This window comes from Kogia breviceps, chromosome 3, assembly GCF_026419965.1.
Source record: "Kogia breviceps isolate mKogBre1 chromosome 3, mKogBre1 haplotype 1, whole genome shotgun sequence".
Classification (NCBI taxonomy): domain Eukaryota; kingdom Metazoa; phylum Chordata; class Mammalia; order Artiodactyla; family Physeteridae; genus Kogia; species Kogia breviceps.
The window spans coordinates 85751306-85771843 of NC_081312.1; the positions used below are offsets into that span (position 1 = coordinate 85751306).

General features: G+C 58.1%; 2 protein-coding genes and 1 long non-coding RNA gene across 11 annotated transcripts; 2 read left to right on the top strand and 1 right to left on the bottom strand.

Moving 5' to 3' along the window:
* Positions 1-71: 71 nt before the first annotated feature.
* On the top strand, positions 72-6914 carry JMJD7 (jumonji domain containing 7). Of its 8 annotated transcripts, XM_067029057.1 has the most exons (9): positions 169-255; positions 403-486; positions 4129-4282; positions 4358-4611; positions 4952-5008; positions 5509-5604; positions 5832-5908; positions 6134-6293; positions 6397-6914. In XM_067029057.1, exons 1-9 carry the CDS (start codon positions 192-194, stop codon positions 6483-6485), a joined length of 1035 nt encoding a protein of 344 aa, XP_066885158.1. In that variant the 5' UTR covers positions 169-191; the 3' UTR covers positions 6486-6914. The 8 variants fall into 8 exon arrangements, with proteins under 8 accessions (XP_066885163.1, XP_066885161.1, XP_066885158.1 ...); XM_067029060.1 differs by lacking the exon at positions 403-486 and adding an exon at positions 3460-3529 and having other exon boundaries at positions 162-255; positions 4129-4611; XM_067029056.1 differs by having other exon boundaries at positions 4129-4611.
* Positions 6576-19741, top strand: PLA2G4B (phospholipase A2 group IVB). 2 transcript variants are annotated; one of them, XM_059058005.2, is made up of 21 exons: positions 6576-6652; positions 7953-8002; positions 9212-9284; positions 9581-9717; positions 9818-9949; positions 10287-10327; positions 10510-10552; positions 10819-10873; positions 11198-11328; positions 11586-11669; positions 11994-12031; positions 12848-12983; positions 13563-13699; positions 13951-14173; positions 14318-14435; positions 14753-14890; positions 15071-15175; positions 15319-15498; positions 15851-16017; positions 16817-17003; positions 17124-19741. In XM_059058005.2, exons 1-21 carry the CDS (start codon positions 6646-6648, stop codon positions 17333-17335), a joined length of 2394 nt encoding a protein of 797 aa, XP_058913988.1. In that variant the 5' UTR covers positions 6576-6645; the 3' UTR covers positions 17336-19741. The 2 variants fall into 2 exon arrangements, with proteins under 2 accessions (XP_058913988.1, XP_058913987.1); XM_059058004.2 differs by having other exon boundaries at positions 6612-6691.
* Positions 9820-17032, bottom strand: LOC136793816 (uncharacterized). Its single transcript, XR_010839663.1, has 3 exons — positions 16493-17032; positions 12452-15751; positions 9820-12014 (listed from the first exon to the last, which is right to left on the bottom strand). It is a non-coding gene; the product is annotated as an uncharacterized lncRNA (long non-coding RNA).
* Positions 19742-20538: the final 797 nt, after the last annotated feature.

Below are 20538 nucleotides of genomic sequence, written 5' to 3' on the forward strand. Positions count from 1 at the left end.
TCTGTGGTTGCCTGGGGGTGTATGGGGGTGGGCAGTTGGAAGCTGCGGACTTCAGCGGCAGTGTCAGGGAGGACGAGGTGTGGGGGAGGGCTGGGAGCCAGGGCTTGAGGCCGCAGGGAAGGGCGGGGCCTCGGGCCCGGGGTGGGGTCTTAAGAAGGGAGGGAAAGAGAGGCGGCGGCGGCGGCATCATCATGGCGGACGCGGCTTTGGACGCCGTGCGAAGGGAGTTACGGGAGTTCCCGGCTGCGGCTAGGGGTGAGTGGGGTGGCTCGTCGACCGCAGAGCAACTACAAGATGCGGGAGGGGCCTTGGGCTTGCCGAGAATCGGGCCCCGGATCCGGGTGCGCCCTGGTTCTTCCTGGGCCACTGGCCCCAAGGTGCACCGTGTTTCTTTTCCTCAAGGGGCGCGGAACCTCGTGCACGTGACTGGTGGCCGGCCCCTCTCTGATCGCGCGTGTGTCGCAGCCCCGTTCCCCAGCCCCCTGGGTGCGTCCTCAGCTCCCCTCCTTCCGTATTCCCGCACTTTCGTGGCTTCTTGGGGTGACTTCACATTGATCCCAAGACCCGGCCCAGTCTTTACTCTGGTGGCGTTCTGTGTTTCCCACCGTCAGCCGGCACCGAATACTCGGGGCATGCTGTTGTTGCCCTTCCCACCCTTCCCTGTTGTGAAATCTTTAAGGTTTCTCCCTCTCTGAACCCCTGCTGGATCGCTTCCTTCAGGAAAAGACTCCTCCAAGCTGCGAGCACTGCAGAGCTTTGGGAGAAATGGAGGCAGCTGTACTGGAGATCCTTGGCTCTTCCCCTGTTTGGTTTTTATTTTTCTTTCTTAGTGACATGGGCTCATGGTTTAAAAAACAGCAGATTTACAATGTAAAGTAAGCTTTCCTCCCATTCCAGGCTCCAGTATGCATTCTTCCAGAAATACTTTGTTAATATCTACAAACAAACCTATGACTGTTATATCTCCCTTTTTATACAAACGGTAGCTTGTTAAGCACTCTCTTCTGTACTGCGTATCTTGAAAATCGTTCCATATCACTCTACTTCAGTCTTTTTCAGTCTTTTCCACCCCTCCTGTGTACTAATGCTGTAATTTACTTAATCAGCCCAGTATTGGTAGGCATTTAGGCCATTTTCAATCTATTGTTTTCAATACTGCAGCCAATATTTTGAGTATTCGTTTAACAATACTTGGTAAGCTCTTCAGTGTGCCAGGCTCCATTCAGTATGTTTAGGATACATCAGCGAACAAAACAAATCTCTACCCTCGTAGAGCTTACATTCTAAGTGAGGAGACAGTTAACCATAGGCACACTAAATGAGTAAATTATATAGTAGAAAAACATGGGTCAGATGATAAGTGCTTTGGGGTAAAAAAGTAAAGCAGAATGAGGAGGCTCAGGATGTGAGGTGGAGGGCAGGTTACAAGTTGAAATGAGAAGGTCAGGGTAGGCCTTTTCGATAAGGTGACATTTGAGCACTGGCTTGAAGAAGGAGGGGAGCAGGGGAGCCGAGCAGACCTCTGAGAGACATGAGCATTCCAGGAGAGGGCACGCGGGTCAGATGCCCTATGGTGGGAGTGTGCCAGTAGTGTTCAGGGATCAGTGAGGAGGCTGGTGTGCCTGGAGCAGAGTCTTTGTGCACATGTGTGGTTTTGTTGGTTAAATTCCTAGCAGAAGAATTGTTGGACCAGAGGAATTGTTTGGATCCTTTTAAAAATTCTCACTTGGAAGCCCCAGGAGGGAATAGGGGCCATTCTCTAAAGGAAATCTATTAAACGGTGAAAAAGTAAAACTGAAATAATTACAGAAAGTACAAAGGGTTTTAAAAAAAAAAAGGCAGTGTCCACTTATTTTAAGACTCCTAGTAAGAATAACAGGGAGATTTATTGAGCCCCACCAGGTGACTGCTTAGATGGGCTGGCATGACTGGGAAGGCCCTTTGCCAGATTCCTTGCCCTTGCTCCCTTATCTACCTGGCACGTTCCATCTCGCCTCTCGAGCCAGTGAAGGAAGCATACTTCCTTTTCAGTTTTCCGGGGTCCACCAGGGTCTTCCCACTCAGTTTCAATTTTTAATCCAAAGACATTTCACTTTCCACCTGATTGCAAGGCTCAGATGACCGGTGTGGAGACGCGGTCATGAGAGAGAGCGTGACCTCAGAGGTGAAAATGAGGAAGTGGCTGTTGGGATAGGATGTAGTAACCACCCACTGGGGGCCAAGGCATTCAGGCTAGACCGCAAGGATGAAAATAACACAGCAAAGCCTATGCCCCGTATAAAAGCCAGGAGGAAGGCATTCCAGTGCGAGTGAGCAGCAGGAACAACGTTTGGCACCCCCTGAGTAGAGTGTGTGCTGACGGGCAGGCACCAGACGGGAGGAAACCAGACTGGAACAGTAGGTTGGGCCTCATCACGGAGTGTCTTGAATGTGTGTGCCAAGGCTGACTGTATTTTGTAAGGATCAGTGGTAAGCCGTCAAAGGACTTTTTACTAGAGGTGTGACAAGATGAGATTGTATTTTAGGAAGGTGACTGGGGCCAGGGTGGGGGATGCTTTGAGAAGGAGTGGAATTAAGCCAAGGAAACCAGTTAGTTCACTGCAGCAATCATCCAGCTAGGAGATTTTGGAGACTTATATTCAACCATTAAGCAAATATTTACTGAGCATCTACTGTGTGCTAGGTTCTGGGGGTGGGGGGGTACATCAGTGGATAAGACAAGCATCCCTGCCCTCGTGGAGCATATGTTCTCGCAAGAGAGATCGATAAACAAATGGAATAAGTAAAATATATAGTGTCTTAGGTAGTGAGAAATGATAAAAATAAGAAGGGAAGGGGTATAAAGATTGTTGGGGATAGGTTACAATTTTTAAAAGGGTGGCCAGAGAGGGAAGCCTCATCAGAGTGACATTTGAGGACCCAAATGAGCTAACTTTGAATGTGGTTACCAGCAGAGGGTGTGTGTGGCTTGAGAGGCATAGGCGGTAGAATCAACAGGACTTAGAGGTAATCAGTAGGATACCAGGAATGAGGGAGAAGAAAGAGTCAAAAAGAAGAGATTTTGGGGGCTTCCCTGGTGGCACAGTGGTTAAGAATCTGCCTGCCAATGCAGGGGACATGGGTTCGAGCCCTGGTCCAGGAAGATCCCACATGCCTCAGAGCAGCTAAGCCCGTGCGCCACAGCTACTGAGCCTGCACTCTAGAGCCCGCAAGCCACAACTACTGGAGCCCCCGCGCCATAACTGAAGCCCACGCGCCTAGAGCCCGTGTCCTGCAACAAGAGAAGCCACTGCGATGAGAAGCCTGCGCACCGCAACAAAGGGTAGTTCGCACTCGCTGCAACTAGAGAAGGCCTGTGCGCAGCAAGGAAGACCCAATGCAACCAAAAATAAATGAATAAATAAATAAGAAGAGATTTTTGTTAAGGGTGACACAGGGCCACTATTGACCTCTGCACAGGTGGCGCACCACACAATCTGCCCAAACGCACATGGCAGCCCTGGGTGTCTGAGGATGGTGATGCTGTTCGGTAAGACCAAAAGACAGTTCAGCCCTTACTTTTCTTCCAGTGGTTTTGTGTGGCAGCCTGTCTCTCCAGTTAGGTTGTAAGCTTCTTGAGATGATGCTCGGATCATCCCTTAATACCTCCACGATGGCCCAGCTAAGTCCTCAGCACATTTTAGGTGCTCTCCAGAACCTTGGCCCACCCATACAAGCATTGTCCTCGGGGCCTCAGCTCTGCTCATTCTGGAGCTCCCGACACTGCCTCCATGGCTGCCTTTCCTAATGGATGCCAGGAGGTTGGCCACTCCAGAGTAGGAAAGCCAGGGGTTAACTGTACAGGGCTGGACGTGGCCACCTGGAGGGTTTGGGTTGTGTGCTGAGCAGCAGCCCGTGGCCCTGTGGACTCTTAGGGCCCATCCTGGTGTGTTTATGAGTGTTTCACACTTTCTTCTTTTAATTTCCCTCCTCATTCTTCTATTCCTGGTTGTCCAGGGTCCCTTGGTCACCTATAGGCATTGACTGCTGACACAGTGAACTGCCCAGAGAGGGCATCTCTTATGCAGGCCTTGGGGCAGCAACTGGGTACTGTTGGCTTAACCCCCTTCCCCTGCCTCTTTCTCTCAGAGCTCAGCGTGCCTCTTGCCGTGCCCTACCTGGACAAGCCCCCGGGTCCACTCCACTTCTACCGTGACTGGGTCTGCCCCAGCAGGCCCTGCATCATCCGAAATGCCCTGCAGCACTGGCCGGCCCTCCAGAAGTGGTCCCTCCCCTACCTCAGGTGGGGGCTGCCCTGGGTGGAGTGTGGGCGGTGCTCTGGGGCATCTGGGCTTGGACTGAACGTCCATTCCTCTAGAGCCACAGCAGGCTCCGCAGAGGTGAGTGTGGCGGTGACCCCAGATGGTTATGCGGATGCCGTGCGAGGGGACCGCTTTGTGATGCCTGCCGAGCGCCGCCTGCCTCTGAGCTGTGTGCTGGATGTGCTGGAGGGCCGAGCCCAACACCCCGGGGTCCTCTACGTGCAGAAGCAGTGCTCCAACCTGCTCACTGAGCTGCCCCAGCTGTTGCCTGATCTGGAGCCCCACGTGCCCTGGGCCTCTGAGGCGCTGGGTGAGTGGAGGTGGGACCCCGGCAGGGAAGAAGTGGGAAGGTGGGAGCCAGCCCCGCTTGTGGCTTCTCTCCCCTTGCTGATGACCGTCCACACTCCTGGCCCCATGGGGTCAGCTCCCTCGGCCTTGACTTCATTTCGATGAACTACTGAAGATGGTTGCCTTTCCTTCTGCTCCAGGGGACAGAGGCCCCTTGCTATGCTCACCCACCTCTGCCCCTTCTCCCTGCTGTTTCCCTGGGGCCCCTCTGCTCCCCGCCCAGGTTCTGGCCCAGCATCACTGTGTGGTGGTAGTTCCCAGCCTGGCCTCTCCTAACTCGCCCTCTTTCCTCTGACCCACAGGAAAGATGCCTGATGCTGTGAACTTCTGGCTGGGGGAGGCAGCTGCAGTTACATCGTGTAGGTGTCGGGAATACAAAGGTGGGGAGGAGGTTGTGGGGAGGGAAGGCGAGGTGGAGAGTAGGAGGCTGGCCTGCAGGGAAGTCGGACTGATTGATCTCTAATCTCCTGGGATTCTGGGGCTCAGGCATAACAGAGGGCCTCCCCCAGCGGCTCAGGTGGGCGAAGGTGCCCACGGCATTGGACGCGGGGAGCACTGTTTCTTGTAGGTCCCTAGAAAGTACTGAAGGCCAGCTAAGTCAGGGGGTAGACTCAGAAGAACTCTGTTTGTGCGAGTTCCCCTCCTGGCGAGTGTCAAGTCCCTGGCAGGCAGAGATCTGTGATGCCGGAATGCCTGCCAGACTCCTCTCCTTGGCATCCCCCTGAGCCTCCTCTGACTTTGCATGCCCTTCTGTCACACCGTAAGCTGTCTTGGGGTGCAGGGCCCCAAGTGCGAGTGTCTGCCCCCTCCTGTGCCCTGCCCCTCCTAACCCTGCCCACTGGGCCCTCTGTGTCGGCAGTGCATAAGGACCACTATGAGAACCTCTACTGTGTGATCTCGGGAGAGAAACACTTCCTGCTGCATCCACCCAGCGACCGGCCCTTCATCCCCTATGGTAGGGGATGCAGCCTGGAGGGGCTGGGGAGCAGGTGGCCCAAAGTAGAGGGAGGGCAGTGGGTAGCCCTGGGTGGGCTGGGCCCCAGGCCTGAGGTGTGGACACAGCATCTCCACTGCACCAGGACTCCTGGCCCTCTTGCCCCTGCACCCAGGGAACAAGTTGGGAGTGGTGGGCAAGCTCCAGGCCCTTTGAGGGTGCCCACAACTTTCTCCCTCTGGCTTCAGAGCTGTACACACCGGCATCCTACCAGCTAACCGAAGAGGGCTCATTCAAGATGGTGGATGAAGAGACCATGGAGAAGGTGTCTGCCTTGTTCCTGGGCCCTGGGACGGGGGGGAGGCAAGGAACCTAGGCTCTGAGGAACAGGCACAAAAGAGATGGGGAGGTGGTGCTTTGCTCTGAAGAATCCCTACGTCTGGGCCTCCCAGTGCCAAGCAGGGCAGGGCCCATAGTGTTTACCTCCAGGGACAGAGCTGGAGGGCCTGGGGGCTTTGGGCCTACTCCCTGGAATCTGCTGTGTTTCCAGGTGCCTTGGATCCCACTGGACCCCTTGGCTCCAGATCTGGCCCAGTACCCCAGTTACAGTCAGGCCCAGGCCCTTCACTGCACAGTGCAGACTGGCGAGATGCTCTACCTGCCTGCCCTGTGGTTCCACCACGTCCAGCAGTCCCATGGCTGCATGGCCGGTGAGGGGCTGCATGGCCGGTGAGCCCAGCTCACTGCGGGATGGGTGGGGAAGCTTAGGTTAGAAGGGGGACCCTCATGCTCCGGTCTCCATTCTCTCCACAGTGAATTTCTGGTACGACATGGAGTATGACCTCAAGTACAGTTACTTCCAGCTGCTCGACTCCCTCACTAAGGCCTCAGGCCTTAACTGACCGAGCCCTGGTGAACATCACCAAGGACAACTCATGGAAAAGGCCGTGCCCCTCCTGAGCCAGTCACCTCGAGAGGCAACCTGAAGTCAGAGGTGCTGGCTGCTGGCCGCTGGCCCAGCTGGGCTTAGGGTCAGCTTCAGAGGATCGGGAGGACCAGGAGATGCCAGGCAGGTCTGGGTGTGGGCTCCCAGGAAGCTGGTGCACAGGTGAGGCAGCAGCCTGTTCTGGAAGAGGAGTGGGGTTCAGGTGCGGCACCGCCTCTCACCGCGCCATGACCGTGGGAAAGTTACTGCCTCACAGCCTCAGTGTGCTGTCTGTAAAACAGAGATAATGATGGTTCCTACCTCATGGCGTGTTGGGGATGGTATCTGTAAGGATGGCACCGGCCTGGCATGGAGGAAGCGTTCAATAAAAGGCAGCTATGATTCACGTGTGCTAACGCTCCCTCGCGGTTGCCTTCTGTGGTCTGGTGAGGGCTGGAAGGTTCAGGTAAACATTTCAGGGTGACCCTGCTTGGGGGTGAGGGCTGGGTCCAGGCCGGGGCCTGAGGAGCTCTCTGTGGCCCAGACCTCTCTGTCCCCGACCGCCGTCACAGCCTCTCTGGAGCAAGCAGGGCGACCTCAGCCTTGCTGTCACTCTGTGGCACGGAACTCATTGACTCAGGTCCTGTAAAGCTCTCCCTAGCTTTGCTCTGGCCTTGTTTGCTCTCCTCCTCCAGCTCCACGGCAGCTGGTGGGGTCTTGTTCCCTAAGGGTCGCCCTTATTTCCCTCACAGCAGGCACAGATAGGGTGGGACAGAAACCCCTGTCCCTCGTGGGTCTCTACACTCCCCACCCTGCCCCGTTGCCCCAACCTGGTCCTGGGGATGGAAGAGCCCCCTTCCCCGGCCGCCACCCAGCACCCAGCTCCAAGGTGGAGGCAGCCTGGCACGCGGCTTTGAAGGGCTGTTTCACAGAACAAACCACAGCCCTGCCGGCTCACACTGGGGCCCGGGGCACTCCCCTCAGGTTGGCCAAGTGCTTCAGCGAAGACCGGGCGGTTCTGTCACATTGGCACCAGGAGGCTGTGGGTTTGCTGCCGCTCTGGGTTGCGCTCCCTGCCTTCCAGACCTCAACAGTCCCTTCAGCCGTGACCCCAGCCAGACCCCCGTGGCCTCTTGCTCAGCTGCTGATGGCGAGCTCTCCTGGGGGCCCCTCCTTGAGGCCCAGGCAGGGAGAGCAGGGCTGTGGGGCTCAGCGGGCGGTGGCTGGAGAGGATGGGTCTCGGGGTGCTGAGCCCCCATCGCGAGGGTGTCGGTGGCTCTGTGTGGGCTTAAGGTGTCTCGCCTCCTGGACGGGCGGCTGGTCCGGGAGTGGGTGTGGGGCTTGGGTGGAGCGGAAGCAGTGGGCAGGAACCAGGGAGGAGCTCGGGGCCTGCTGGGACATCCCTGGCTCTGGGTGAGAAAGCTGACAGTCCTTAGTCCTGCAGGTGCTGCCCGTCATTCCTTCCTCCTGAGGATTCTTTGCCTCATGGCTCTGGTAAGAACTGCTAGGGCACTGGTCCCTACGGGGCCGGGTTAATGCTGTTTCTTGAGGGAGCTATGGGCTTCTCCTGGTGTTTGCCAGCCTTGGACAGGGCCAGGGAGCAGAAGCCAGGGAAGAGGCAGGGTCTTGGGAAGGAGGATCATTCTGTGTTTTTCCTGGCCTAGAAATGGGCTCCAGGCAGAGCTCCCTGGCACCATGGATTTGGGCCCTGAGAACTCAGGCTCCCAGCTGCTGTCCTGGGGCCCCAGAGGAAATGGCTGCTCCTGTGTTCTTTCTGACTCAGTTGCTTGGGGCGTGGGGACCCCAGGGCTGACGGTGACAGATGAGCTTTTCCAGCTCAGCACCTGGACTCTGTTCCATCAGGGCCCTTCTGAAGCAGGGCTGATGGCCAAAAGGAAGAATTGATTAGCACAGGGTCTACATCCCCATACCCAGGATCGTGGGTTTGGATGGGGCCACCTGGGGACCATCTTTAGCCAGACCTTGCAGGACCTGGAAGACTGGACAACCTATGGGTGGTCTGAGCTGATAATGGCTGTGCCTAGCCTCATGGAGAGCCCATTTCCAGAATTGTCTTCTGGCCAGGGATGCAGAGTACGGGAAGCAGCTCAACCAGGGGGACCAAGGACAACTGGGGCCCTGACATACCTCTTCCCTTCCCTCTTTGGCCTTATATCCACATCCCCTTTGCTGCCCTGGGGTCCCCCCGCCACCTAAGACCAGCCTCAAGGCTGCTTAGTAAAGGGGAGCCAGGGTCGTGGGGTGGCAAGAATAAGGATACTGTACTAGGAACTGGAAGCAGGTAGGTGTGGGAGTTGAGAGCACAGGTTGAGCTAGCCTGCTCCAGTTCTGGTCCTGGCTCTCGGGCAAGCAACTACTTAGCCTTTCTGTGCCTCTGTTTCCTTGTGGGGTTGGTCATAATAAGTAGTCCTTGTGCATAGGGTGGTTGTATGATTAAATCAAGTTAATCTACATGAAGCCCTTGGACCAGAGCCGGTGCAGCATGTTGTGTAAGTGTAGGCAGGTGTCATCAGGAGATACCACAGCTGCCTTTTGGCTCAGGACTCTGGTGGGTAGAGGACAGGCCTGTGGCTGGGCAGGGCTGGTCCTTTGATTCAGGATTAGGCCTCAAGGTGTCACCCCAGCCTCCCCTTTGGGCCTATCAGCCTGTAGTAAGCCTGTTTCTCTCTCTCTCCTCTGCAGGCAAAGGTGCCTGGGACCTGCTTGCTCACCGTTCGTGTCCTGCAGGCCCGTGGCCTGCCCTTCAAGGACCTACGTGAGTGCTGGGCCCAGAGAGGGCAGTGGTTCTGCAGGTGGCTTCACAGTGGGACAGGACAGTGGAAAGAGACGCGAGTAGGGCTGGGCATGTGGCGGGTCCCAGAGAGGGTGCTGAGGGGAGGTAGTGGATGGAATGTCGAGGTCAGGCCTTTACCTCCTGCCTCCCGACCCAGCTCCATTCCCTGGGTCTCTAGGTCTCCTGGAGCTGCCTGTGATGGAAGGACGTGGGCTCTGGGTGGCTGGGCTGGGAAGGGCTCTTGGCCAGCACCAGGTGCTCCTTCTTCCTTCCCACAGTGACCCCCTCTGACTGCTACGTGACTCTGTGGCTGCCCTCGGCCTCCAGCCACCAGGTCCAGACGCGCGTGGTCAAGAACAGCAGAAACCCCATCTGGAATCAGAGCTTTCATTTCCGAATCCACAGCCAGCTCAAGGTGGGCAGGCATCAGCCTGGCCCTGCTCCCTGTCCCACCCCTGTCCCACCCCTGTCCCACCCCTTCTTCCTGCAGCCCCCTCACTCTGTTCCCCTTTCAGAACATCGTGCAACTCAAAGTCTTTGACCAGGACCTTCTGACCAAGGATGACCCTCTGTTGTCGGTGCTGTTTGACGTGGGGACTTTGCGGGCTGGGGAGTCCCGGCGTGAGAGCTTCTCACTGAACCCTCAGGCAAGGCTATATGCAGGCAGCGGAGGGCTTCAGCCCTGGGGAGGGGATGCTTTGGAGGGTAGCCAGGTACATGGCTTTCTTCTCCAGTGAGTGGTCCAGGCTTCCCTGGCATCCCAGAGGCCTCTGTGAACGAGGAGCTACTGTCCACCAAACAGCAGTCCTGTTCCCGACCCTCTGTCTTGTCCCCTAAGCCAAGGGTAGCTTTCTTGGAGCAATCCAGGGAAGGTGGACAGTGGCTCTCCTCACCACTGGGACCGCAGCAGCCCAGGTGTCTGGGTTGGGACCTACACACACACGTACTCCTTACCGCTTCTAACTTGCTTCTTTCTCTCTACAGGGCAAGGAGCAGCTGGAAGTTGAATTTCGGCTGCAGAACCTGTAAGTCGGGCCGTGGGGCGGTTCCCAGGTGGGAGTGATTCATTCTGGGAAGAACAGAGCCCCGCGCACCCAGAGCTGACACCCTTCCCTGGGAGGCATCAGGGGTGGAGGAGGAAAGCCCAGACCTCCTTGGGGGATGGGAACCTGGATTCTCACTAAGGGTCACCGGGGGCTCTTTCCAGGACTGGCTGTACTGAGCGCCTCGTCAGTAATGGCATCCTGGTGGTGAGTCTGGAGCCCTTCCCTCGTGCCCTCTGCTCAGCCCTCCCCGGGCCTGAAGCTTGCGCCCACCATGGGGTTTGGGTAGCGCTGTTGCTGGGGGCGGCGGAGGCGGCTGGGATTTTAGTTCCAGAGGCTACAACCCCAAGCAAATGGTTGGTGACTCAGGGCCAAGGTGAAAAGGTGCTGAGGAGCAAGAACCAGGGTGTTGGGAGGGTGGCATCTGCAGCAGAGGAGGGGCTCGAGTCTGAGGGGCTCTCTTCATGACCCAGGCCCGGGAGCTCTCCTGCTTGCATGTTCGACTGGAGAAGGCCGGGGACCAGCAGGGTGAGTCCCCGAACCACTGGGATAGCTGCCGTCTCTCAGCCCTTGTCTTCCCCTTTCTAAGGGGACCCTGGAGGGAACCTTGTGCTAGCTGCCCCCAGCTCTCAGCCAGCAGCAGGAGTGAAGGGACGAATCCATGCTGGGCCTTTTCCCTTTAGTCCTCAGAGGGGCTGTGGTGGGACCCCATCTCCCAGCCTAGGTCTGAGCCAGACCTCCATATCAGTGGGGGGGGGCAGTGCCCCGTCCCCCGGGCCCATTAGGCAAGACAGGGGCCTCTGTGGTCTGAGATCCCATTCCCAGCCTCTCTGCTCTGGTTCTTGTTTCCAGGGTTGGAGGGCGGAGTTCAGCTCGTGGTTCCCGGGTCCTGTGAGGGTCCACAGGAGGCCTCCGTGGGTGCCGGTTCCTTCTGCTTCCATTGGCCGGCCTGCTGGGAGCAGGAGCTGAGTATTCACCTGAAGGTAGTGGGATGCCCTGGGCGCTGAGGCCTGCAGAGCCCTCCACCCTGCTTCCCTCGGCACCTCCTGCCAGCCTGTTCCTCTGCTCACCCCAAGCCCCCTCCCCATCACTCCCTGCTCAGGCATTTTGGGAAGTGTGGGGTTGACCTCAGCCTCCTGTCCCCCTTCCGGCTACTTCTCTGTCACTCCCGGGGCAGTTGGTGAGGCTTTGCTGGAATGGAACGGTGGACATTCTTAGGTTCTCTTCATCCTTCCTGCAGGATGCGCCCCAAGAGCAGCTGAAGGTGCCTCTGAGGGCACTGCCCTCTGACCAAGTGGTGAGACTTGTCTTCCTTACATCCCAGGTACTGGTCACCCAGAGGAAGAAAGCCAGATGCACGGGCGGGGCTGGGCCCAGGCCCCAGGCCCCAGGCCCCAGGCCCCAGGCCTTGAAGGGCTGGCCTGCTTCTCTAGCGGCTTCTGTCCTTGGGCCAGGCCCTGGACAAATGCCAGGCCAGGCTCTGGGGAGAGGGGTCCTCTGAGCATCCCTGTCTTCAGGCCTTAGGCCTGGCCCCTGTGGAGATGGCTGGGGCCCAAGGGAGCATGGGACTATCATGGGACGTGGCTTGGGCTGGGTTGAAGGAGACGGGGTGTCCCATCTTTGTGACTGGAGGCTTCATGGTTTTCAGGAGCCCCTGATGAAGGTGGAGCTGAAAAAAGAAGAAGGGTGAGAGGCCGGCTGGGCACCGGGAAAGGTCACGGGGGACAGCAGTGGGCACTTAGCCTGGAGGAATGAGCAGGCACGGGGCGGCCCCTAGCAGGCTTGGCCACCGTGAATCCTCTCTGAGATGCTCAGGGTTTTGCTCCCAGGGTGGGGCCTGAGGTGCTGGAGGCTTGGCAGATGAAGCCTCTTCCTGTTAACTTTTTACATGCATTCCTGGTTCAGTCAGAGGGGTGTGTGTCTAGCCCAGTGCCTGGCACTTGGGAGGCACTTGATAAATGTTTGGCTGGAAAAGCAGATGGAAGGTGGAACAGTGGTTAGAGGCAGAGGGGGCAAGGAAACCAAGAGGAGTGCAGTCGCGCCCCTTCGGGGCCCAGTTAACCCTCAGGAGATGGGAGGAGCCGCCTACACTGGCCCTGCACATACCTGGGGGGCTAACTCCCCACCATGAAGAGGTGGGAGCACCATTCCTGTCCCCTTTAGAGTCATTTTTGGGTGGGTGAGGGAGAGAGGCTGAGAGGAGGAAGTGGATCGATGGCGTTGGGTCCCGCCCTGGAGCCTCTTCAGTCACCGCTTTCCTGGTCCTGTGAATCCGCTGTGCTGCTTCCCCAAGAGTGTCCCTGCCAGGGTCTGGGTTCACCTTCTCCCCCTCACATCCACACATCACACATCAATGAGGACACAGGAGCAGGGGCGAGGGTTGGAGAGAGGAGAGGAGAGGAGAGAAGGATGGCGGCTGGCTTTCTGGGGCAGGCAGGCCGGCCAGCTTCTCTTTCTCCGATGAGGCCGGGAGCTGCCTCATGGTCCCTTCCTTCCCACCAGACCGAGGGAGGTGGCGGTGCGGCTGGACTGCGGGCCCTGTGCCGAGGAGCGGGCCTTCCTGAGCAGGAGGAAGCAGGTGGTGGCCAAGGCCCTGAAGCAGGCCCTGCAGCTGGATGGAGACCTGCAGGAGGATGAGGTCTGGGGACTGGGCTGGATTGGGTGGGTGTCCTTGGGTTCAGTGCTGGATGCTGGGACTGGTTGTGCCCTAACCAGACCAGAACTGGTGCCAAGCCAGCTTTGGACCCTGCTCTGCTTCCCTCTCCCTTGTTGTTGTCAGGAGCTTGATCACATCAAATGCAGAGCGGTGCATGAGGCCTGGGGTATCAGATCAGCCTGGGGCATCTCCTAGGGATTTGACCTCTCCTAGAAAGAGGGAGAGAGGTGGCCACGTGGGAGACTTTTGAGGTGGCCCTGGGGCTTCAAGAAAGCAATCACCAGACTCCTTAGGGGCTAGAGGTGAGGAGATGAGGCCTGGAACTTGTCCATTTCTCTTGGAGTTCTTAATACCAGACAAGCCTGACCCTTGCAAGGTTACTTCAGACTAGACCTTCCTTAGCAGACCTGAGTAGAACTGGTCCCAAGAGCCCTGATGAGATCTTGACCAGCCTTAGCTGTGGGTGAGGTGAGTGGGCACTTGGCTTGCTACCTCTTCTTCCTGTGGCTTGGCCTTCCCCTTCCCTGAGGCCTCTCCAAGCCTGGCTGTTCTCTCTTCCAGATCCCAGTGGTAGCTGTTATGGCCACTGGTGGTGGGATCCGGGCCATGACTTCCCTGTATGGGCAGCTGGCTGGCCTGAAAGAGCTGGGCCTCTTGGATTGCATCTCCTTTATCACAGGGGCCTCGGGCTCCACCTGGTGAGCTTGAGGGTAGGAGCCTGGGGGTGGCTAGTTGGGTTGTGTTAGGAGGGTGTGGTCTTAAGGCTCTCAGACTCCACCAGCCTCTCTGACCAAACTGGAAGGGGTGGGAGAATGCCCGTGCCAGAGAGAAAGGTGCTCAAGGGGACCCTGGAAGGTGTCTTTTGGGCCGTTGTCCTAGCAGACAGTGAGCCCAAGGCATGTGATGGGGGTCCTTTAGTGACAATATCCCTGGCTTTGGCTTTTCCCAGGGCTTTGGCCAACCTCTACGAGGACCCAGAGTGGTCTCAGAAGGACCTGGCAGGGCCCATTGAGTCACTGAAAATGCAGGTGACCAAGAGCAAGCTGGGCATGCTGGCCCCCAGCCAGCTGTGGCGGTACCGGCAGGAGCTGGCTGAGCGTGCGTCCCTGGGTTACCCGACCTGCTTCACCACCCTGTGGGCCCTCATCAACGAGGCGCTGTTGCATGATGAGGTGTGAGGAGGGGGCTGGTGTGGGGGGATGGGGGCAGCCAAAGCCAGGGCGAGGTCCAGAGATGGGGAGGAGGGGCCCTGGGCCGCGGGGGCTGGGAAAGGCCCCAGGAAGCCCTGGCTTTAGGCTCACACTACCTTCCCTCAGCCTCACGACCACAAACTCTCAGACCAGCGGGAGGCCCTGAGCCGTGGCCAGAACCCTCTGCCCATCTACTGTGCTCTCAACACCAAAGAACGGAACCTGACTACCTTTGAATTTGGGGGTGAGTAGCTCCAGAACGGTGACCTGTGCTCTCACAGTTGTCGGGGTGAGAGATAGCTAGGCCTGTGTGTGAAGGTGGGTGTTAACACACCCCTCTTCTGGGCCAGGTCCCGTGCTTTCCAGACCCTGTCATCCTATCCGAGTCACTCAGGCTTTGGGATGGGGGCAAGGGCCGTGGGTCCCACGCTCAGGGTGCCAGCAACAAGGCTGAGCCTCCTGATCACGAGGCTGCCCGACGCGGGGCCCGTGGTGGGTGCTTTGATGCCCGAGGGGCCTCAGGCCGTGGGCCCCATGGTGAGGCTGTATGGCTCTTCACAGAGTGGTGTGAGTTCTCCCCCTATGAGGTCGGCTTTCCCAAGTACGGTGCCTTCATTCCCTCTGAACTCTTTGGCTCCGAGTTCTTCATGGGGCGCCTGACAAAGCGGCTTCCTGAGTCCCGCATCTGCTTCCTCGAAGGTGAGTGGGTCTGGGAGGTGGGAGAAGCTAGGGTTGTGGGGAGAAGGGGCCTGGGCGAGGTGGCGGGCTCGACTGTCCCAGCTTCGTCACTGGGACGTTTCCTGGTCCCATATGGGCTGTGGGGAAGGGTCTGGGTGTGGTGAGCTGGGGGACTCTCTCCCACTCGGATCTCCTCCTTAGGCATCTGGAGCAACCTGTACGCAGCCAGCCTCCAGGACAGCTTGTATTGGTCCTCCGAGCCCAACCAGTTCTGGGACCGCTGGGCACAGGCTCAGGCCACCCTGGGTAGGCACCCAGGCTCTTCCCCGCAGGATGGGAGAGGCAGCTAGTGGGGCTTTATTTGGGGAGCGTGGGGTGGCTCTTTCCTCCTTTTTGAGTCCACAGAGGCTGGAATAAAGGGTCCTCGTTTCCCCTGTCCTTGACTGCAGACAAGGAGCAGGTCCCCCTTCTGAATATAGAAGAGCCTCCCGCAGTGTCCAGCAGGATAGCTGAATTCTTCACTGACCTTCTGACATGGCGTCCACTTGCCCAGGCCACCCACAATTTCCTCCGTGGCCTCTCTTTCCACAAGGACTATTTCCAGCATCCTCACTTCTCTGCCTGGAAAGGTATTGCTTTTCTACCCCGCTCCCAGCTCCCCAAACTCTTCCCATGGCCACCTGAGCCTTGGGTCCCTGGTCCAGACATCTGTACTGTCCAATCCCTTGGCCCCAATTCGTTTGAGTTCAGTTCTCTGGGTGGCTTGGAGCAGGAGCCCCTTTTGCCCTCCTTACATTGGGGTCAGGGCCCATCTGTGGAGCCTCGGGAGTTGAGGTGCTGCTTTGGCAGGAGAGGGCAGGAGCCGGATGGCAGATCCTCCTTCTAAAACAGCAAGGAACTGGCATTAGTCTGGAGGGGCTGGTGCCTTTAGCACCAGTGACAGCTGCTCTCCACCCGATTCCCCCCCACCCACCTTTCCAGCCACCAAACTGGATGGTCTCCCCAACCAGCTGACACCTGCAGAGCCCTTCCTTTGCCTGTTGGATGTTGGCTACCTTGTTAACACCAGCTGCCCACCCCTCCTGCGGCCCACACGGGACGTGGACCTCATCCTGTCGCTGGATTACAACCTCAATGGAGCCTTTCAGGTGGGCATTGGGAAGCGGGCAGGCTTGGGAGGCGGGGACAACGCCAGGCCTGGCCCGACATCCTGACTCTGGAGAGATCGCTTTGGAGTCTGGTTTCTGGGACAGCTTCCCTTAGGGGCTGTGACAGCGACGCTGTGAATGAAAGGCTGTGGATTCTATGAATTGTTCCCCCAGGGGAACTTACTCTGCTCAGGAAATTGGTGTGATGGGAAGCTGGCAGTGTTTTAAAATGTATTTTATTGATTTATTTTTTTGTTGCGGTACGCGGGCCTCTCACTGTTGTGGCCTCTCCCATTGCGGAGCACAGGCTCCGGACGCGCAGGCTCAGCGGCCATGGCTCACGGGCCCAGCCGCTCCGCGGCATGTGGGATCCTCCCAGACCGGGGCACGAACCCGTGTCCCCTGCGTCGGCAGGCAGACGCTCAACCACTGCGCCACCAGGGAAGCCCTAAAATGTATTTTATTTTAAACGTACCTGCACCCTGTTTGGTCCTGAACCCCTGGGACTCCTTGCTTTGAGTTTCTGTGTTGGTTCCGTGAAGGATTTTGTCTCCCAGTTGCAGAACCTGGGAGTTGTTAGCAGCCTGGCTCCGTTGACACCAAAGGGGCTGCCGTAGAAGGGCTGCCAGGTTTAGAACATTGACCCCAGCTTGTCCTGTTGGGTCCACTAGCGTCTGGCTTGGCATCTGGGCAGTCAGTCCCGCGTTTTAGCAGACCTCTGTGTTCAGTCAGCCCAGCGTGGAGGACACTGGGAGCCCATGGGCCCATCCCGCTGATGCCTCTTCTGCCCACTCTGCAGCAGCTGCAGCTCCTGGATCGGTTCTGCCAGGAGCAGGGCATCCCATTCCCGTCCATCTCACCCAGCCCCGAGGAGCAGCGCCAGCCCCGGGAGTGCCACCTCTTCTCAGACCCTGCCCGCCCTGACGCCCCTGCCGTGCTGCACTTCCCGCTGGTCAATGCCTCTTTCCGGGAGCACTCAGCCCCAGGTGAGCCACCATCCTCTGGAGCCCTCCTCTATCCTCTAGGCCTCCACCCAGGTGACCCCAAACCCGCCCTCCATCCCCAGCGAGGTTGCCTCCCATGGCCGGCCTGCACTCTCTCCACAGGGGTCCGGCGGACGGCCGAGGCACAGGAGGCCGGGGAGGTGAACCTGTCTTCTTCCAACTCCCCCTACCACTACCTGAAGGTGACTTACAGCCAGGAGGACGTGGACAAGCTGCTCCACCTGACGCACTACAACATCTGCAACAACCAGGAGCAGCTGCTGGAGGCCCTGCGTGAGGCCGTGCGGCGCCGCAAGCAGCGCCGGGCCGAGTGATGGGCGGGAGGATGCCACGCCCCAGCCCCACGGCCTCTGACTCTTTTTCAGGCTCCCTTCTTGGCCGCCTTGCTGCTCCGGTTGAGTTGGGGTGGAGACTGTCATCACCAAGTTCAGAGCCTCTGGCGGTTTGGACGGCCCGGTTGTGGTCGCCAGCCCTCTGAAGGGCTCGCAAAGGTGCCCAGCACCACCCAGACCTGGCACTGAAGCCATCAGCACCCCTGCTACAGACACCCTGGGGTAGGTTGAGGGTTTTAAACAGGGGCTGGGGCCTCGTCTCCATGATGTGGCTGGAGAAGATTCAGAGGTTCTGTGGCAGCGGGGGTAAGTGGGGCAGTCTGGGCTAGATTTGTGTACACACACAAAACCCCATGACCTAAGTGTCCTTTCCCTTCCTTGCTACCTTGAATAGCTGTACCGAGTGAAATAAATAGAGCATTTTATGTATTACAGAGGCCCACACAAACGTGAGGCATTATGGAGATTACTGTCATTGCTTCCAAGAAGGGCCAGGTCATCCCGCCTCTTGGTTACCCATGGCAAGGACTGGTTTAGGAAACAAAACCTCTCCCCAGGCACCTTATAGAGCTGGCAAGTCAGCTTGGGAAGAGCAGGCTGTGAGCTCATGGCAGTGTCTACTCCACTCCGGCCCACTCTCTCCAAGCAGAGAGTGGCCAGTTTAGCCTGGTGGGGAGTGGGGGGGGCGGGTCTTGCTGCTGCAGCCCTGCCCCTGCCCAGGTGACTCGCAGGCAGTGACAGCCAGCACCCCTGTCTTCCTTACCCAGGGACTCAGGCAAAGGGCTGTCTCCTGTCCCATGATTGATAGGGGTAGGCCAGACCTGGGATCAGATGAGCCAAAGAGAGACCAGTGCTAACGGCGTGACTTCAGCAAGCTGTGACCTTGGTAGGGCCTGTCTCCTAATCGTCTATTCCAGATATTGGTCCCAGGGGTCTGATAGCTGGGTCTCCTGGTCCCCTTGAGGGTGTCCTCGCTTGTAGCCCTGAGGTTTGGTGCCACGTGCAGGTTCGCTTCAGGGCCCAGACCTGTTGGGAGAACAGGGAGGTGGAGTGAATTTAGGGCCTACCTTCCCCCGAATCTTCTCCAGGCACTGGTGCCCCAGGGCTCTGCACCTCCTCCTAACGTTGATGTGGGATGTGGCTTCTGGGAGGCAGCTGCGGGAGGGACCATGATGTGCGGGGGGGATGGGAGATGACTGGTTCCCATGATCCAACTCACTACCTCTGTCTGCCCTGGGCATGTGGTTGGAGGCACAGAGCAGAAGAAATGGCTGCTCTGATGACCTTAGAAGCCACCATGTCCTGGATAAGGCCTGCTGACTCAGCAGCACATCATCTGAATCATAAAGTGGAAGCTGTAGGCCCTGTAGGAGTGGATAATTATACCAGACACCACAGCTGGCTGCCACCCCTGCTGTGATGTGAGTCCTCAGGCACAAGGCTGTGTGTGTAGTCTGTGTACTGTGTCATTGTGCGTAGGTCTGTTCTGTGTGTGAACCTTTGTGTGGGTCTTGGGGTCTATGGGTGTGGGTCTGGGTGACATCCTGACTTCCGGGCTCTCTGGGATAGTAAGGCTCCTCCCCTTCCCCCCTGGAGCAGGGACCTAGTCCTTGGACTGGGGAAAAGCTGGGAGGATGGAGACAGCGGGGACAGGAGCAAGGGTGCAGCAGGGGTCTGGCCGCCTTGCAAGCAGTACTGTACCTTGGAGAGGAAGGACAGGAGGAGAGCAAGGAGGGGTTGTGTGTGTGGACGTCCGGGAGGCATCCTGGCGTGTGCAAAGGGAAGCCAGGTGCACTCACCTTGGGTCTGGCCTGAGCAAGACAGCTGGTGGGAGCCCACGGGCCGAGGGTGGCTGTCGGCGCAGTCGTGTCTCCCTTGGCGAGCCGAGCGTGCGGGGGCAGCCGGGGAACCTGGGGGAAAAGGGAGCCTCAGGTCTGGACTCTGTCATCACTGCTGAGACCGTGACAGGGCGGGGGTGGCCCCACACCTGAGCAGTGTCGTTTGAGTCCCAGGACCTTCCTCGGGCTTAAGTGGGCAGCATCTGTGCCAGTCATGGGGGCTTGGGACTCCTGCCCACACACCCAGGTGCCCTACCTGAGGGGAGCGGCTGGGCTGGGCCGGGCACCCTCTCAGCAGAGCGCTCAGCCAGGCAGCCCAAGGGTCTGGCTCGGAACTCTGGACTCAGACTGGGGGCTGCAGAGCCAACGAAGAAGAGCAGTCAACCTGGCCCGGGGGTTGGCCATCTGCAGCAGACTCCATGCCTGCTCCTTCCTCCTTGCCATGGCCTGAAATCCTACCCACAAGCTGATGGTATTAAGAGGAGGGGCCTTGAGGTGACTTCTTAGCCTCCAGAACTGTGAGAAATAAATGTCTGTTGTTCACAACCTACCCAGTCTGTGGCGTCTTTGTTATAGCGGCCCAAACGGTCTAAGATGCTTCTGCTTCTGACGGCTCCGCACACACCAAGCCTTACCCATGCTGAGAGGCAGCCCAGGCCCAGCGCTCGCGGACAGGTTTCCCCAGTGCATCCGGCCTCCTGGAAGACTGAATGCCGATGGGCTCAGAGAGGCCTAGCCTGGAGAAACTCAGGTCCCTCTGGGATTCTGGAAGGACAGCCTCAGGGAGATCCCAGGGAACAGACACAGTGTAAGGAACAGAGCCAGGAACCCAGAGGGACTCCCAGGTGGGGCCCCTAAATGCTCTTTCCACATGGAGCCTGTTAGACCACAATGATGAAAGATTTCTGGTCTAAGGGGTGCTTTCTGTGTATTCCTCCTAGTAGTAGAGCTGGACTTGGCCACTGTCTATAAGACACCCCAAGGGAGGTGCGTTCAGAGCTGTTTGAAGACTACAAGTTTAGAAAAGGCCTCATTAGCAGAGCAGAGCATGGGGAAGCCCATGAAGATCCTTGAGGGAAGGGCTCAGGGGAGTCAGACTCCAAAGTGGGTGGAACAGAAACGGGAGGCTGTCGGCACCAAGCCTGGCTCCGCTTCTACTAATTAGCTGTGTGATCTCTGGCAAGTTGCTTACCCTCTCTGGGCCTTAAATTGAGAAAAAAAGAACTCCCACTTACCTCTCAGGCATAGAGATGGTAGATGTGAAACTTCCAAGGACGCATCAAATGACAGCAGCTTGAGGCCCAGGGAACCAATGCCCCTCACACCCGCCCTGTTCCCCAGGCTTTC